Source organism: Mirounga leonina, unplaced genomic scaffold, assembly GCF_011800145.1.
Source record: "Mirounga leonina isolate KUSES-001 unplaced genomic scaffold, KU_Mleo_1.0 Mir_91, whole genome shotgun sequence".
NCBI lineage: Eukaryota > Metazoa > Chordata > Mammalia > Carnivora > Phocidae > Mirounga > Mirounga leonina.
The window spans coordinates 45,717,371-45,735,825 of NW_023270839.1; the positions used below are offsets into that span (position 1 = coordinate 45,717,371).

The 18,455-nt window shown below is 37.3% G+C and overlaps 1 protein-coding gene across 10 annotated transcripts in view; it reads right to left on the reverse strand.

The window, feature by feature from the left end:
• The window catches only part of MYO9A (myosin IXA), a 272,310-nt gene that overhangs the window by 227,798 nt on the left and 26,057 nt on the right, over positions 1–18,455 (reverse strand). For all 10 annotated transcript variants that reach the window (XM_034993654.1, XM_034993659.1, XM_034993658.1 and 7 more), the window contains exon 2: positions 678–1,588. In XM_034993654.1, the coding sequence (XP_034849545.1) occupies positions 678–1,517 (840 nt within the window). In that variant the 5' untranslated portion in view covers positions 1,518–1,588. The remainder of the gene's footprint in view (positions 1–677; positions 1,589–18,455) is intronic.

The following is an 18,455-nucleotide window of genomic DNA, read 5'->3' on the forward strand; positions in this document are numbered from 1 at the left end:
TCAATACTAGGCACAGATGCTAAAGTTACAAGGATATAAATATATTGATAAGAGTATTTTCCCCAAGAATGAAGGGAGGGAAATCGGAGGGGGAGATGAACCATGAGAGACAATGGACTCTGAAAAACAAACTGAGGGTTCTAGAGGGGAGGGGGGTGGGAGGATGGGTTAGCCTGGTGATGGGCATTAAAGAGGGCACATTCTGCATGGAGCAGTGGGTGTTATACACAAACAATGAATCATGGAACTTTACATCAAAAACTAATGATGTAATGTATGGTGATTAACATAACAATAAAAAATTAAAAAAAAAAAAAGAGTATTTTCCCCAAACACCTAATTCCACAACCCAGTTACAGACAGGAGTCCTGCCCCTGCTATTTCCCTTTACAGGGGGATACCTATGACCCCAATCATCTCCTTCTTTATCACTATTACCCAAAAACACCTTTGAAAAAATAATGCCACTGTCACACTTTTAAACTTCCACACTGCCTTTTTTGCTTTCCATCTTCCATTTTTCCTTGGTAACTAAAAATGATGTCTATACTTCTAGTTTCATTTTCTCACATCTACCAAATTTTTACTTTTTATTTTTCAAAGATAAACATGTCAGAGTATATCAGTTTATACCTTATAAACATACAAGAGTAAGAAAAGTATTTCTACGCACTTACCTCAAGTACTGGTCCAGCTCCAAGAATAATTTGTTCCACTCCACTGGCAAATCCCTTCTGACTGAGAGCAGTAAGGTGGTGAATAAGAAAGTTTGTGCTTTGAGTCTTCCCAGAACCACTCTCTCCTGAAATCACGATGCACTGATTCTTTTTGCGCTGAAGCATGGCATGATAAGCTACATCAGCCACAGCATAAATGTGGGGCTCCAGTTTTCCCAATTGGTGGTTATCATACATTTTGACATATTTGGGATTATAAATAGGAAGAAACTTGAATGGGTTAATAACTATTAGAATACTGCCAACATAGGTATAAATTTTTTCATGCTTAAAGCGATTTCGTAGGTTTTCTAAAAGCGTTTTCTCATTCAAATCAGGTAAGCTACATAAATCATCAAAGTCTTTCTGTTGAGGCTGTGGAAGAAAACCCCGTTCCATCATCCTTCGGCGTTCTTCTGTTACCCGTAGCCATGACTGCAGACTACCATAATGGATTGATCCATCAAGGTTTTTTTCTCTCAGAAGAAAGCGATAGTCCTCTCCACTCAAGCGATTTTCCAGAGCCATCCGGGGCCACAACATCATTCGCTGAACTGGACAGTCTGTTGGATTGAGGATCCATTCTTCTCCACCAAATTCCTTTACTTCTGCAAGAACATAACATTTCGTTTTGTCAAGATGAAGTCTGTTTATAAGAGCGTCAATCACCTCAGCAGCTGTGGAGTTTTTTCTGGCAGGAATTGGACAGTAGATAGTCCCTTCTGAAATTGTCCCAGGATATATATGTAATGTATGTTCATTATCCTCAAAGCGTCGTCTTCCTCCATCATTTATATTCATATTGGACCCTGTCCCATCAGCATGGACAGTATGTGTTCAAGACCGTGCAAACCATTTTCGTGGCAAAAGAACTGTAACATAAAAAGTGTGAAACATTTACACAACATATTACACAATCTTCACTTTCTGATGCTCAAAAAGAAAGGCTTAAATCATTTCATTACATCTTTTAGAACATAAAATCCTAACTCTTAGTCTAGAAACAGTCTTGAAAACAGTCTCATCAAGACCACATATTACATTTTATTATCCAAATCTGGACACTTTCTAAAACAGCAACTTGCCAAAGATTTTTTCCATGTTTTATTATACTAATAATTTAAAATCCAGAGTGCAAATAAAAATTATTTTGTCCTCCACTATCTCAAATGTTTCTGAAGTACCTGAGATTGTGGAGTCAAGTTCTTTCTTTATATATGAAGAGCCCCAGCAAAGCTGAATTAAAATGGGCAGAAGAATCATGCAAATTTAATCACTCTGCATCCAAAAGCTCTTATGAATAAAGAAACAAGAAAGAATGCCATCAATGAAGCCAAATTTTTGTGAAATTAAAAACAGTAAGAAGATGAAATTAACAACACAGGAAACAACAGGTGTTGACGAGGATGCAGAAAAAGAGGAACCCTGTTACATTATTGGTGGGAATGAAAACTGGAGCAGCCACTCTGTAAAACAGTATGGAAGTTCCTCAAAAAGTTAAAAATAGAACTACTTTATGACCAGCACTACTAGCTATTCACCCAAAGGATACAAAAATACTAATCAAAGGGATACATGCACCCCAATTTTATAGCAACATTATTAACAATAGCCAAATTATGGAAAGAGCCCAAATGTCCATCGACTGATGAATGGATAAAAACAGGTGGTATGTATGTGTGTGTGTATAATGGAATAATATATATATATACACATATATAAAATACATGTTATATTATATATATGTAATTATATATATATATCTCACATATTCCTATATATATATTCCATATATATCTATAATGGAATATTAGCCATAAAAAAGAATGAAATCTTGGGGCATCTCGGTGGCTCAGTCGGTTAAGTGTCCAACTCCTCATTTCGGCTCAGGTCATGATCTCAGGGTCCTGAGATCCAGCCCCGAGTCTGGCTCCCCACTCAGCAGGAAGTCTGCGTGAGATCCCCTCCATGTCCCTCTGCCCCTCCCCCCACTCATGCACACTCTCTAAAATAAATAAATAAATCTTTAAAAAAAAAAAAAGGGAATGAAATCTTGCCATTTACAACAACATGGATAGAGCTAGAGAGTATTATGCTAAGTGAAATAAGTGAGCCAGAGAAAAACAAATACCACATGATTTCACTCATGGAATTTAAGAAACAAAACAAATGAACATGGAGGGGGAAAGAGAGGCAAACCAAGAAACAGACTCTTAACTATAGAGAACTTATGGTTACCAGAGGCAGGGGGGCGGGGGTTACTTAGGTGATGGGAATTAAGGAGGGCACTTGTGAAGAACACTGGGTGTTGTATGTAAGTGTTGAACCACTAAAATCTACAACTGAAATGAAAGTTACACTGTACGTTAACTGAAATTTAAATAAAAACTTGAGGGCAAAAAACAAGATGAGATCAAATAAACAGAAAAACTAAACTAGATGAAATTATAACTAAAAGAATAATAAGAGAAAACTGCTATAGAATAGAATTTCAAGGACTTTTGCGCTCTGACTCTCCACCTCCCCTAAGTGGTGAGTTAAGGCAGTCAGCAATAAGATCCTGCCACTGGCTTGCTGAACAAAGCTGATAAAATTATTTTTTTTTAAAGATTTTATTTATTTATTTGACAGAGAGAGAATGAGAGAGAGAGAACACATGAGAGGGGATAGGGTCAGAGGACGAAGCAGACTCCCCGCCGAGCAGGGAGCCGGATGCGGGACTCGATCCAGGGACTCCGGGATCATGACCGAAGGCAGTCACCCAACCAACTGAGCCACCCAGGCGCCCAAGCTGATAAAATTATACAGCAAAATACTATTATAAATTTTACTCAACCTTCCCTTTTCCTTCAAGGCTACTTTTTTATCTAACTTTATTTCATTCCTTTCAAATGTTCTGCATATCCCTCCAATCTTCTCAAACCCCACATACATAACACCTCGAGAATGATTTCAACTTTGGTAACTCACTGAGAAAATAGTGCCTTTTCCAACTCAAAATGTATTTCTATTTTCATCTCATCTCTGCTTTTCCATTCCAGTTTACACAGAAAATAATATTCCACATCCTTTCCAGGGCTAATAAAACCTATTTCTTATCATCTCCATCAGTAACTTGCCCATCAAAAAAACCATTCTCATGTGTCATCACTCTTTCCCTTTTTAGTTTATTTCACCCTTTAACATATAAAGATGCCATGTTATTTTTATATTTTTTTATTTTTTTTTAAAGATTTTATTTATTTATTTGAAAGAGAGTGAGAGAACATGAGCGGAGTGAAGGGCAGAGGGAGAAGCAGGCTCCCTGCTGAGCCGGGAGCCCAATGTGGGACTCGATCGCAGGACTCCGGGATCATGACCTGAGCCGAAGGCAGAAACTTAACCAACTGAGTCAACCAGGTGCCCCGCCATGTTATTTTTTAAAAATACTTTCAGTTACTTCTTTCTCATACTACTGCATATTTGTCTAAGTCCTCAAATGGAGAAACTTTGTTTCTTACCTTTTTCCTAGATTATCTTTCAAACACAGAGAATATTATGGAACATATAAAAAGCAGTCATATACATGAAAAAATGCTCAACATCACTTGACATCAGGGAAATACAAATCAAAACCACGAGATACCACCTCACACCAGTCAGAATGGCTAAAATTAACAACTCAGGAAACAACAGTTGTTGGCAAGGATGTGGAGAAAGCAGAACCCTCTTACACTATTGGTGGGAATGCAAACTGGCGTAGCCACTCTGGGTAACAGTATGCAGGTTCCTCAAGAAGTTAAAAATAGAGCTACCCTACAACCCAGCAATTGCACTACTAGGTATTTATCCAAAGGATACAAACAGTGATTCGAAGGCGCACATGCACCCCAATGTTTATAGCAGCAATGTCCATGATAGCCAAAATATGGAAAGAGCCCAGATGTCCATCAACAGATGAATGGATAAAGAATGTGGTGTGTGTGTATATATATACACACAATGGAATGTGGTATACAAACACACACACACACACACACACACACACTGGAATATTACTCAGACATCAAAAAGAATGAAATCATGGGCACCTGGGTGTCTCAGTTGGGTAAATGTCTGCCTTCAGCTCAGGTCATGATCCCAGAGCCCTGGGATCTGGCCAAGTGAGGCTCCCTGCTCAGTGAGGAGTCTGCTTGTCCCTCTCCCTCTGCCCCTCCTCCTGCTCATGCTTTCTCTCTCAAATAAATAAAATCTTTTTTAAAAATATTAAAAAAAAAAAAGATTTTACTTACTTATTTGACAGAGAGAGAGAGCACAAGCAGGGGGAGCAGCAGGCAGAAGGAGAGGCAGGCTCACCGCTGAGCATGGAGCCTGATGTGGGACTCAGAGATCCCAGAACCCTGAGATCATGACCTGAGCTGAAGGTAGCCACTTAACCAACTGAGCCACCCAGGCATCCCTCAGATAAATAAGATCTTAAAAAAAAAAAAGATGAAATATTGCCATTTGCAATGACGTGGATGGAACTGGAGGGTATTATGCTAAGTGAAATAAGTCAGTCAGAGAAAAACAAATACCATATGATTTCACTCATAGTGGAATTTTAAGGAACAGAAGAGATGAACAAAGGGGAAGGGAAGGAAAAATAAGATGAAAATTGAGAGAGACGCAAACCATAAGAGATGCTGAACTCTAGGAAACAAACAGGGTTGCTGGAGGGGCATTAAGAAAAGCATTTGATGTAATGAGCACTGGGTGTTCTATGAAACTAATGCATCATTAAAGTCTACCTCTGAAACTAATTTAAACAAAAAAAAGCAGTCATATATCTACCACCCAATTCAACAAGCTTGAAAACTGCTGCTATTACTCCAGATCAGTTTATAAACAAAATATTGAAGATATAAAGCTCTTTCCTTTGCTCTGCAGAGATAACCACTATCCTAAGCTTGATATTCCCATACACATTTCTATACTTTTATTACATATGTGGGTCTCCATAAATTATAGATAGTACTGTTTCACTTTTTTTTTTTTTAAAGATTTTATTTGACAGAGAGAGAGAGAGCACAAGCAGGGGGAGTGGCAGAGGGAGAAGCAGGCTCCCCGCTGAGCAGGGAGCCCGATATGGGACTCTGTCCCAGGACCCTGGGATCACGACCTGAGCCGAAGGTAGACGCTTAACCAACTGAGCCACCCAGGCGTCCCACTGTTTCACTTTTTTAAGTTTTAAAAAATGGTGTCATGTCATATTTAATAGTCTGCATCTCACATTATTTTTTGTTTATAAATGCTGATGCATGTAAAAGTTCATTAACTGCCAAATAATATGCCATTGTATGTAGGTTCATTAATTGTAACAAAGGTACCACAGAGTGGGGGTGGTGGGATGTTGATAATGGAGGAGGCTATGCATATGTGGGGGCAGACATAGGGTCTGGACCTTCTGTTCAAATTTGCTGTGAACCTAAAACTGCTCTAAAAAATTAAGTATTTTTTTAAATACCACAATTTATCAATCTACTGTCCTTCTAGCAAACACTTACAATGTTTCCAGTATTACACTATTAAAGCAATGCTGCAGTTCACATATATGTCTCTTCTTGTGCCTTTGCTGGGCTTTACACCTAGGAGTGGAATTGTATTAACAAAATACTCTCCAAAGTAGTTGTGCCAACTGTGTCACAGCCTGTGTAGAAAGTGCTCATGTTTCTCTCCCTCCTTACCAATAAAAGTTAGTATCGTCAGACTTGAGTTCCTGCCAGCGTTAAGTGCCAAAAAGTATCTCATTACTTTAATTTGCATTTCCCTGATTACTAGTGTGACAAGTTCAACACTTATCCTATCATGTGTCATTTCGACTATGTTGCTTACTCATTTCTGGTTTTTGAGTTACCTTTTCTTTATTGGTTTGAATGAGTTTTTCATATATCCTGGATATTAATTTTCAGTTAAATGTGTGACGAATATCTCACACACAATCAGTGCCTTGGCTTTCTATTTTGTTTACCTTTTGTTGCAGAGAAGTTTTTATTTTTAATAACCAAATTTATCAATCCCTTACAGGTTATGATTTCTTTTTTAGTAAATTACAGTAACAATAACTACAGTCAGCTCTGTGTGTTTATTTGTACTAGTCATTTTTCTAAGCATTTCACGTTTTATTTCTTAAAATTTCTCTCTGAGGGCTGTTTTGTTGTTGTTTTGAGAGAGCATATGCGTGTGAGAGAGAGAGCGTGCAAGCGAGTGGGGGGGGGGAGGGAGAGGGAGAGAGAGAGTCCCAAGCAGACTCCATGCCCAGCACAGAACCTGACTTGGGGATCAATTCCACTACCCTAAGATCATGACCTGAGCCAAAATCAGGAGGTGGACGCCTAACCAACTGAGCCACCCAGGCATTCCTCTGAGGGTTTTTCATCATCATCATCATCATTTTACAAATGAGAAAACAGAAAAATTATGTAACTTTCCCAAAGTCATAACCAGAATGTGATACAGTTGAGATCTGAAGCAGGCAGTCTGGCTCCAACGCCTACATAGCATTATCTCCTGGTATAGTTTTTTAAAATCCCTCTTCATCCTGAGGACATAAAGTTATCTTTCTGTATTTTCTTCTAGAAGGCCTAAATTGTTCTTTTCTCATTTACATATTTAATCCATATAGAATTTATTTTCATAGGGCTCTTGTTTTCATGCCAATTCAGATTAACAATTTTAGTGGCACCACAATCAAGAGTCCAATCTTTCCCCTCTGATTTATAATGCCACCTTTGTCATGTAGCAAATTCCATATAAGTATCAATGTGTTCTGGGTTCTGTATTCTCTTCCACTAGTCTATCTGCCCATCCCTGAACCTATCTTAGTTACTACAGCTCCACAGTAAGTTTTGATATCTGGAGGGCATATCACTTCAATTTGTTCTTCTTTAATGTTACTTTGACTTTTTACCATAAGAATTTTAAGATCAGGATGTCCACTACCATGCAAAAACCTTCTGACATTTTGATCAACACTACACTGATTTCATAGATTGATACTGGAAAACAGACATCCGATTTATCAACTTCCCATTTATCAACATCATGCTGTTTTAAATTACACTAGCTTTCACTTACAAAATTTCTGTCATTTTCATATCCACCTGATCTTTTTCTACCTTAAATGCCATAACTGTTTTAATTTAAGGGATATTACTCATCTCCTTGAAAATACTAAATATAAAATTTGATATTTTCAGACTAGTATTTTAATGTCATCCAGAATAAACTGCTCTTAGGATTTTATTTCATATTTTCAGCATTAGATGGCCTAATTTGTTTGAAAATTTAGATTTACAGGTATACTTTCTGATGGAAATTTTGTTTTTCATACATTTACTGAGAACCTACTACTTATTTTTTTTTTAAAGATTTTATTTATTTATATGACAGAGAGAGAGACAGCGAAAGAAGGAACACAAGCAGGGGGAGTGGAAGAGGGAGAAGCAGGCTTCTAGAACTAAACTCAGAAGTACCTTTTTAACAGAAGAGCCCTTATCCATCCTGGCCCATGATTTCCAACACAAGCAGTGGGAGTGAGAGAGGGAGAAGCAGGCTTCCTGCGGAGCAGGGAGCCCGATGCGGGGCTCGATCCCAGGACCCTGGGATCATGACCTGAGCTGAAGGTAGACGCTTAACGACTGAGCCACCCAGGCGCCCCCATCTTCTCATTCTTGAAACTGTCCTCACGTGGCAATTATTTTTCTTGTAATCTTCCTGATAGCCTCACTCCTTTTCTGACTCACTCTTAGAGCTCCTTTTCCATGACCTCACTTTCCAAAAAAAAAAAAAAAAAAAATCTCCCAGTTTCTGGTCTCAACCCAGTGTTCTTCTACCTGGATGACTTTACCCAATCCTCTATCTGTAATTTATATCATTACCTGTTATCTATGGAAGTTTCTGCACTACAATGACAGACCATATGGTTCACAAAGCCAAAAATGTTTACTAGGTTGCCCTTAAAGAAAAAGGTTGCTGACCCCTATTCTAGGGTAACCACTAAAAAAAAAATAGAAAAAAAAGTATAACTTCTCAATTAACAGTGTGAAAAAGAAGGAATGATTAAAAAATAATCAATTCAAAAGAAGGCAAGAAAGGAGGGGGGTCCTAGAGTTAGAACAGATGGAACAAATACAAAGCATATATCAGTAACTATACTAAATGTAAATGCTCCAGTTAAAAGATAAAGATTGCCAACAGATTTTTAAAATCCAACTATATGCTGTATTCAATAGACACACATCTATAATATGAGGATACAAGATCTGAGAGTTAAAAAAAAAAAAAACACATGCATACCATGTAAATTCTAGACAAAAAAGTTGGTATAATCAAAATCGCATCAAGCAAAATTAAAAAAAGAAGTTTAGGGGCGCCTGGGGGCTCAGTCATTAAGCGTCTGCCTTCGGCTCAGGTCATGATCCTAGGGGCCTGGGATCGAGCCCCGTGTCGGCCTCCCTGCTCAGCAGGAAGACTGCTTCTCCCTCTCCCCCTGCTTGTGCTCCCTCTCTCGCTGTCTCTCTCTGTCAAAATAAATAAATGGAATCTTTAAAAAAAAAAAAAAAAAGAAGTTTAGTTAAATATCTCTTAGGTCCCTTTTAACCCTTTAACACTGTAATTCTAGGTTTAAGCCTGAGACAAAAGTCTCTGGATATTATTGGTGACTCTGAAAAGTAGGAAGTAAGAGGTTAAGGAAGGAGTGGCAGAAGACAGATTGGCAAGTAAGTAAACTAGTGGAGAATGGTCAAATCTGCTACAAAGAAAAAAAAAAAGAAGTATGAGTGAGAGGCACCTGGGTGGCTCAGTTGGTTAAGCATCTGACTCTTGATTTTGGCTCAGGTCATGATCTCAGGGTCATGAGATAGAGCCCAACATCAGGCTAACAACTAAGCTCAGCACAGAGTCTGCGTGTCCCTCTCCGGAGCTCTGTTCTTTCCCCTACTTGCTCTCTCTCCTCCCTATCGCTCTCTCTCTCTCTCTCTCTCTCTCAAATAAATAAATAAAATCTTTAAAGAAAAAAAAAGTATGAGTGAATCATTTATAAGTTAGAGGGCTTGGGAGCACGTCTTTATGGCTATCAATAGAATCAAGTAGAGAAGCAGAAACTAAAAACTTAAGAAAATGCTAATGATAAGCCAAGGTTCTTTGGTAAGCAAGACTACATGAGATTTAGGTCAAAGGTGGACAGATGCCTCTCTCAGAAACTATAAAACACACTATTTCTTTCTCTTCAAGAATTAAAAAAAAAAAAAGAGAAGTTGAGAAGTGGCTTTTTAGGTAAGATGTGACATAAGTGCACATTAGCTGATCTTCATCATTAGATATTATATAGAAGCCCAGTTTTACCTATAGTAGGTCAATGCCAAGTAAAAGTCAAATTGGGTGCTGAGAGAAAATACATTTTCTGGTATTTCAACTAAGAAAAGGTGATGAAAGAAATTATAACACACTATAACACAGGTACATGGACAGCTAACCAGTTTAGCCTATCCCTTTTTCTAGTGAAAGTACAATACTGTGTTTGCCTTTGAAGAACTACCTCCCTTGTCATTTGACACAGTTTGAATGGACTGACCTCATCCCCCAGTTATGGGGGAAGGGTAGTATTAGTCGTGACCCAGGCCCAGCCCATCAGTTTATTCATTCCCCCTAGCAACAGTGGTTGCTCACTGAAATTCCATACTGGAACTTTGCTGCAACTCTTAGGAAAGAAGCATTTTCTTTTCTACTGGGCTGGTTATCTGGAAAGATATAAATCTAGAACTGTTCACAGCCATCTTTCCTGAATGCACAGAGGCCTCTGCGCAGTAAAAGAAAATTAACAAATACGTATAGCAAAGCCTTATCAACATTGTTTGGGCCCCTGAATCTAGCTGTGCCTCAAACTCCACCACTGAACTTTCTCATTAAGTATGACAAGCAATTCTTTTTATCCTGAGCCACTCTGAGTTGGGTTTCTGTTCTCTGCAATCAAAGGAACCCACTACAATAGGTAGCATTTCAGTGCAATACCCTTTGACAATATAGTTATCCCTTGTTATTCAAATTCCTGATATCTAAAAATTTCACAGTCTAAACTCAGGAAAATATATTTAAGTAAACTTTTAGATACTTTCTTCACAACCATGCTATTTGCTTTCCAAACTTGGGGAACCAAACAGATTCAAACAGAGCAGTACCCCGACATCCAAATTCACTATCCAAACTGAAGACTGGATAAAACGGATTTGGATGGGGAAGGATACTTGTAATGCCAGGCATGCAGAAATATGGCAAGGGATGTACAATATACTGTCAAATGAAAAAACTTAAAATATAAAATTATATATAAAGGCATACATATATAAAAAAGGACAAAAATATTAGACTTCTGAGTAATCTTCAAAATTTCTATTTATAGTTTTCATCAAAAATAAGTCTGATGTGCATTACCTCATTTGAGTTAAAGAGGAAATCTGAGACAGGGAACAAACTAATACCTTCCAAATTAGCAAATTAAGGCTTAAAGAGCAAAAAAAAGTCTATGAAAATTTACCTTATGATAAAGATGGCATCCAGCAGATAAAAAGATTATGGATAAATGACTGATTGGGAGAATAAAATAATTTAAACAATCCAAATAAAGAACTAAGCACATTACTGGCACTTACATAGCAATTACACATTGCTATATCTGTTATAAAGAAAATTATTTAATACTTTTTTTCCCTATCCCAAAATAGTTATTTCAAAAGTATATGCTAACAGAGGGAAACAATGCGGTGAGACAGTTGCTGTGGTCGGTAGGGTGTGGTTCAGAATAGGCCAGCTTATGCTGTTATTCACTGGACTGAGTTAGAAGAGACTAATTATAGAGGAAAACTGTGGTGAAGAAAGAAAACAGAGTTAGGGAATACTGAGTTTCCTTTAAATTAGAAGTTCAGTTAAAAAGATAAAAAGAAATAACTAAAGATTTTTAATGCCGTATTTTGCATCTGTGTGCTAGTAAAATTTAATTTTCAAATAATGTTTATGGTTGCTTTTACTTCTTTACCAAGTTCTCAAGGTTATTTCCAAAAAAGAAAAAAAGTAGTGACAATCTATTTCTCTTTACACTCACTTTATCATAGGGATCTACTGATGAATGTTAGTAAGATCATATTATTACCATTCAGTAACAAGAGAGTAGAAGAATCAAAAAGGCATATTCATGTCTAAAAAATAAAAATCTAGTTTCACTATAAAGAAAATAACTCAAAGCAAAAATCTCACCAGTACATATGAAAGGAAAACATTCTACTATCAAGGCAGGGTCCATTTGAGAAAACAACACTGATTTGGATACAGCTGTAAATTTCATGAGAGCTGTAAATTTTACAAAAATAACTGAGAAAGTGGTGTTCAAGAGCTAATACTCATATTTCTTCATTTTTTAGTACTTACAATTAAATTTACAAATAAATATGTAACATTTAGATATGTAAATATTTTTATTTTTAAACTTTTGCAAACTATGTATTTTATAATAACTTTTTTTTTTCAAAAGTCTCTAAATACTCTTTTTACAAACCCATTTCCTCCTCTTCCTGGGCACACCGCTAGACTATAATTCCTGACCTTCCTTACAGTTAATTATTTGGTACCATGCAACTGAATCCTTGGCCAATGGTATATGGGCAGGGGTGATGTACATCCCTTCAGGGGAACCAATAAGAGCCCCTTAAAAGGAGGGGGAAGCTGCCTTTCCTTGTCTGCTGGAAAATGGAGAAGATCCAGGGTAAAGCTCTAAGGTCCTCTGGGATATAGAGCCATTAGATGGAAGAACCCTGAGTCCCAAGCGACCACATTGAGAAAAGCGCCCACCATCACCCCATCCCCATCCCCATCCACCTACATTGGGCTTTGATGTAAATAAGAAATAAAATTTTATTGTGTAGAGTCACTGATATTTGGGGGTCATTTAGTAATAGCTGTTAAGTCTACCCTAATACATTATTAAAAAAATTTTCCAACCTCCCCCATAAGGAAATTCCTCAATATCCAATCCAACAAAAAGTACTATTGGTCTGTCTTTAAAATATATCCTGAATCAGGGTGCCTGCGTGGCTTAGATGGTTAAGTGTCTGCCTTAGGCTCAGGTCATGATCCCAGGGTCCTGGGATTGAGCCCCGCGTCAGGCTCTCTGCTCAGCAGGGAGCCTGCTTCTCCCCCTCCCTCTGCCTGACTCTAATACATAAATAAAATCTTAAAAAATAAATAAAAATAAAATAAAATATACCCTGAATCTAACCATTTTTTTTGCCATCCCCATCTCTACCACCTAGTTCAAGCCCAATATCATTCTCTCATCTAAATTAGTGAAAGAGTACGATATGCCTGTATCTATCATTGCTTCACTACAGTCTATTTTACACCCAACATGGGGAGTCAACCCTTAAGATAGATCATGTCACTCTCTTATCAAAACCTTTAATGGCTCTCCATAACACAATTAAATAAAACTGCAACCTCTTACTGTGGTCTAACTTCATCTTTCCCTCACTCCACTCCACTGCAGCCTCACTGGTCTTTTTCTGAATTTAAGCTTATTCCTGCTTTAGGACCTTTACACTTCCTGAGCCCTCTACCTGGCCCTTCTTTCCATTCACTGAGGTCTCTGCTCAAATGCCAACTCCTCAGAGAGGATTTTCTTTACTACCCTATCTATAACCCTCTTTCCCTGCTCTATTCTCCTTATCCTGATTTATTTTTAATCAGAGAACCTGATACACTACATAGAATTATATTACTATTTATTTGGTTTTTTGTCTATTGGAAGACTTCCCCACTAAAAGGTAAAAGATTTGTCTTTTCCATCATAGGTATCCACAGCTCAAAAATATATTTGAAGAAATAACAAATTCACATATGCATTAATTCATGTATTTTAGAAATCATTTTTATTGCTTAGTCACTTTATTAATAGCTTTTTTCTCCTTTTTCCTACTTTCTCATCTATTTTCATCTGTACATATCACTTTATCTGACTTCCTGTAAGAGCTGTTTTTAACAATAATTTGACAATGTCTGGCTTTAAAAATGAGCAAGTAGGGACACCTGGCTGGCTCAGTTGATAGAGCATGTGATTCTTGACCTTGGGGTGTAAGTTCAAGCCCCATGTTGGGTGTAGAGATTACTTAAAAACATAATTTTTTAAAGAATAAATTAATTAAAATGATCAAGTAATCAAATTTCTTTTCTAAGCAGTTAATCAATTTTGCTGATATAGTAAGTGTGCCTAGCAATATATATGGAAGATGGGTCTTAAGAAGATCTACAAATGGCCAATAAGGATATGAAAAATAACAACATCTGTGGTGGATTAGACTATTGTTCAAAAATATTCACTACCTATCCTCAAGTCCAGTGGAGTATACCTCCTCATCCCTTGAACTGGGCTAAGCGCATGACTTAATTTGGAGAGTGGGAGGTCAACAGACATGATGTAAACAAGGTCTCAAAGTATGCTTGCCCAGTTAGCTAGGCTTTCTTGCATTTGTGCCACCACTGTGAGAACATGCATTATCTAGCCTACTAGTCCCAGTAGGAAGATGAGATACACAAAGCAGAGCTTTGCCAGCAGACCCACAAAATCATGACCAACAAATAAATACTTATTGTTGTACTGGCAATTTTCAAGTTGTTTAGTAGCAGTATTAGTTGACAAATACAATTTCATTATTCATCTGAGAAATGTGAATCAAAATCACAATGGGAAACTACCAAACCTCCACCAAAATGCCCTGTGTCCACTAAACGATATGTACAAGAATGTTTGTTGCCACTTCATTCACAAAATAGCCAAAAAACAAAAACAATTAAAATTGCATCAACAATAAAATTAATAAAAGGAATACAATACAGCATTAAAAAAGAACAAATTGCTGATGCACACAACATAAATCTCACAGACATAATGCTGAGTGAAAAAAGCCAAATACAGAGAGATATAAACTAAGCTATCCAATTTACATGAAGTTTACAAACAAAATAAATCTATGTTTATAAACTTCAGAAGCATGGTTCCCTTTAGGAGAGGGAGGCAGGGCACAAAAGGAAGCCTATGGAGTTTTACAAACAGTCTTTATCTTGATCTGAGTGGTGGATAAGCAGATATATACATAATTTTTAAACTGTGAAAACTGAAGACTTGTGCACTTCACTGTATCCTTAATAAAAAAAAGAAAGGAAAAACTTTTGCATAACTAATAAGATTGGTTATTTGAAGCTAAAGTGGTATTCCAAGTAATAAATATTGATTATCAGTCCAGTATTGCATTTATTACTGTATAACTTAAGAATGTCTCAAAATGGGGCGCCTGGGTGGCTCAGTCATTAAGCGTCTGCCTTCGGCTCAGGTCATAATCCCAGGGGCCTGGGATCGAGCCCCACATCGGGCTCCCTGCTCGGCGGGAAGCCCGCTTCTCCCTCTCCCACTCCCCCTGCTTGTGTACCCTCTCCTGCTGTGTGTCTGTCAAATAAATAAAAATCTTAAAAAAAAAAAAAAAAAAGAATGTCTCAAAATTACACTTTACTATTATCACTAAATACCTGGGTAAAGTGTAAAAATTAGTATCTAGTTTAAGTATTAATCCAAAGATTTATTTTTTAATTACATTATTTTAACATACAAAATACACTGACCTTTTGCCATTCTACTGGGACACCATGTGGAGACTATACTATGACCAAAACATGAATCTTAATTTAAAATCTCTCCTCGTGCTGTGAATTGTGTAAGACTGTTGAATCACAGACCTGTACCTCTGAAACAAATAATACATTATATGTTAAAAAAAAAAAAAAGAAGAAGAAGAAGATAGCAGGAGGGGAAGAATAAAGGGGGGGAAATCGGAAGGGGAGACGAACCATGAGAGACAATGGACTCTGAGAAACAAACTGAGGGTTCTAGAGGGGAGGGGGGTGGGGGATGGGTTAGCCTGGTGATGGGTATTAAAGAGGGCACGTTCTGCATGGAGCACTAGGTGTTATACGCAAACAATGAATCATGGAACACTACATCAAAAACTAATGTATGGTGATTAACATAATAAAAATAAAATCTCTCCCTCTACAAGACAGATCTCTAGTGTTTGTAAATAAGATTTTTTCTTAATACACCAACATAATATGGACGGTGTAATTATGATGTTTCTGAGCTTTTATCCACTTAATAAAATTCCAGAAGCTTCAAAATGTTTACTCATTCTAATAAAAATCTTTTAAGGCTACAAAAAAAATGTTTATATTGTTTTACTCAGTACATTTTCTACTCTGTAGAAAACCTCACAAGTTTATTCGTAATTACAATGCAAAGTTTGACAGAATATGAATCCTACAATTCTTTAGAATTCTTAATGAAAACACAAAAATTTTATTTGTAATTAGAAAAAAAGTTCTACATGATTTTTTCTAGGTCATTTATCCTAAGATTTCATTTTATTAGCTCAATGATATTTCTCTACAAGACTATCAAATTACTCTTCCATAGTCCTTTACAGGAAGAAAACTGTACCTCAAACAGCTTTCTCCCTAGGCTCCCAATCTCTAAATAATTAATATATTAAGTGAACATGCATTTAATGGCTCCTATAAGCTCCAGAATGTGCTACATCTCAGCAGCATTTCACTTCTTTGAAAATCTGTAACATTTTCATTCACAGCTTTAAGAAAAATAACTCCTCTTTATTGAGAACATATAGACACTGTGTTGTATGTGTGGTATGCATTACCTCATTTAATAAGAAATGTATTCTATTATTGTCTTTTACAGATGAAGAAACAAACTCCAGAAAGGTTATGTGATGTTCCCAAGATGATATAACTAGTATGTGAATGATATGGGGTTAGAAACCAGGTCCCAATTTCTTAACCAATATGCTACACTTGGCACAAATAAGAAACATGATGATGTCAATAACAATAGCAACACACTCATTTAACCCCTCCTATGTGTTTAAATAATTTAACCCTCATAACAATCCTAATCAAATGTGTATTATTATCATCCTCATTTTACAAATCAAGAAACTGAAGCACATAGAGATTGCCACTCGCGTCAGGTTACAGGCCAATTAAATGGCAGAGCCAAGATTTGGACCTCAGTGGGGTTCCTAAACATTATGCCTCTTTGCCTTTCATAAACTGCTTCATGTTACAGTTGATAGGTACATGTCATATTTCCTCTATGAAATCATAAGCTTTTATAGAGCAGAGATCAAATCTTCTGACCCCACTACAGCTCAACATTAGGTTTTCTTTAGCATAGGGACGGGTAAATAACAGAGGGAAACTAGGAGGCACACTGGGGTCCGAAGGAAGGCTTCTCTGCAATAGTGATGTCTAAGTTCAGCCTTGCCAATGAACTCTAAAACTGTACATCAACTGTTTAGTCCATATTTGCCAGTCTCCCCTACTTGTCTATATGCTTGTTGAAGCACAGTTTTTCTGTTTTTGTTTTTGTTTCTGTTTTTGTTTCAAGGTCGGGGAGGGGCAGAGGGAGAGGGAGAGAGAATTTCAAGCAGGCTCCCCGCCCAGCGTGGAGTCTGATGTGGGGCTCTATCTCACAACCCTAAGACATGACCTGAGCCAAAATCCAGCCTCAGACACCTAACTGACTGAGCCACCCAGGCGCCCCTGAAGCAGAGTGTTTCTTTATCTTTATGTTTGCTACACAATGTTTGGTACCTAGTAGAAACTCAAAAAATATTGAATAAATATGTGAAACTCTATTACGAAGGGCTTTACCTCACGATAGCCACTATCAATAGAATCAATAATATAAAAGAGATCCATAAGCAATTATATAATTTGTGATAAACCACTTATCAGGCTTTTGAAGTAGAAAAGAGATCAGGGAAGAATAGCGATAAGATAGTAGACACATAGGAACGCCTGGGTGGCTCAGTTGGTTAAGTGTCTGCCTTCAGCTCAGGTCATGGTCCCAGGGTCCTGGGATTGAGTCCCACAACAGGCTCTTTGCTCAGCAGGGAGTCTGCGTCTTCCTCTGCCCCTCCCCCTACTCGTGCTCTCTCTCTCTGACAAATAAATAAAATCTTTAAAAAAAAAAAAGATAGTAGAAACATATATTATTTACACCCAGCAGTAAATATAAGAACAAAGCAGAGAGACTTTCTTAATTTATACATTCATAAATTTTTACTCCTTCAATTCTTTCAAGATAACCTTCTTTTGAGCACTTCTTCCTTTAACTTTCAGTAAGAATCAGAGACTTGGGGAGTTCATCTATGGGTTGATCCACTTACAAACTTCATAAATGTCCACATATTTTCAAGTCTTGTTGACAAGGCAGATATGCTCAGTGACTATAAAATATAAAATGTACATCAAAATGCTAAGACTCAGCATCACTTTCCACATTCTTAAGCCTGAGCAACAAGAATTCAGCACTTATTTAGAAGCATGGCCTAGGAGTATCTTTCAACTCTACTACTTTGTTTATGGAACACATTTCCATAATATGACATCTTTCTGGTACTTAATGGTTTTTCAGATATGCACACTTTTTTTTTTTTAAGATTTTATTTATTCATTTGAGACAAAGAGACACAGAGAGAGAGACAGAGACAGAGACAGAGAGAGAACATGAGCAAGGAGAAAGGCAGAGGGAGAGGGAGAAGCAAGCTCCCCACTGAGCCAGGAGCCCGATGTAGGGCTTGATCCCAGGACCCTGGGATCATGACC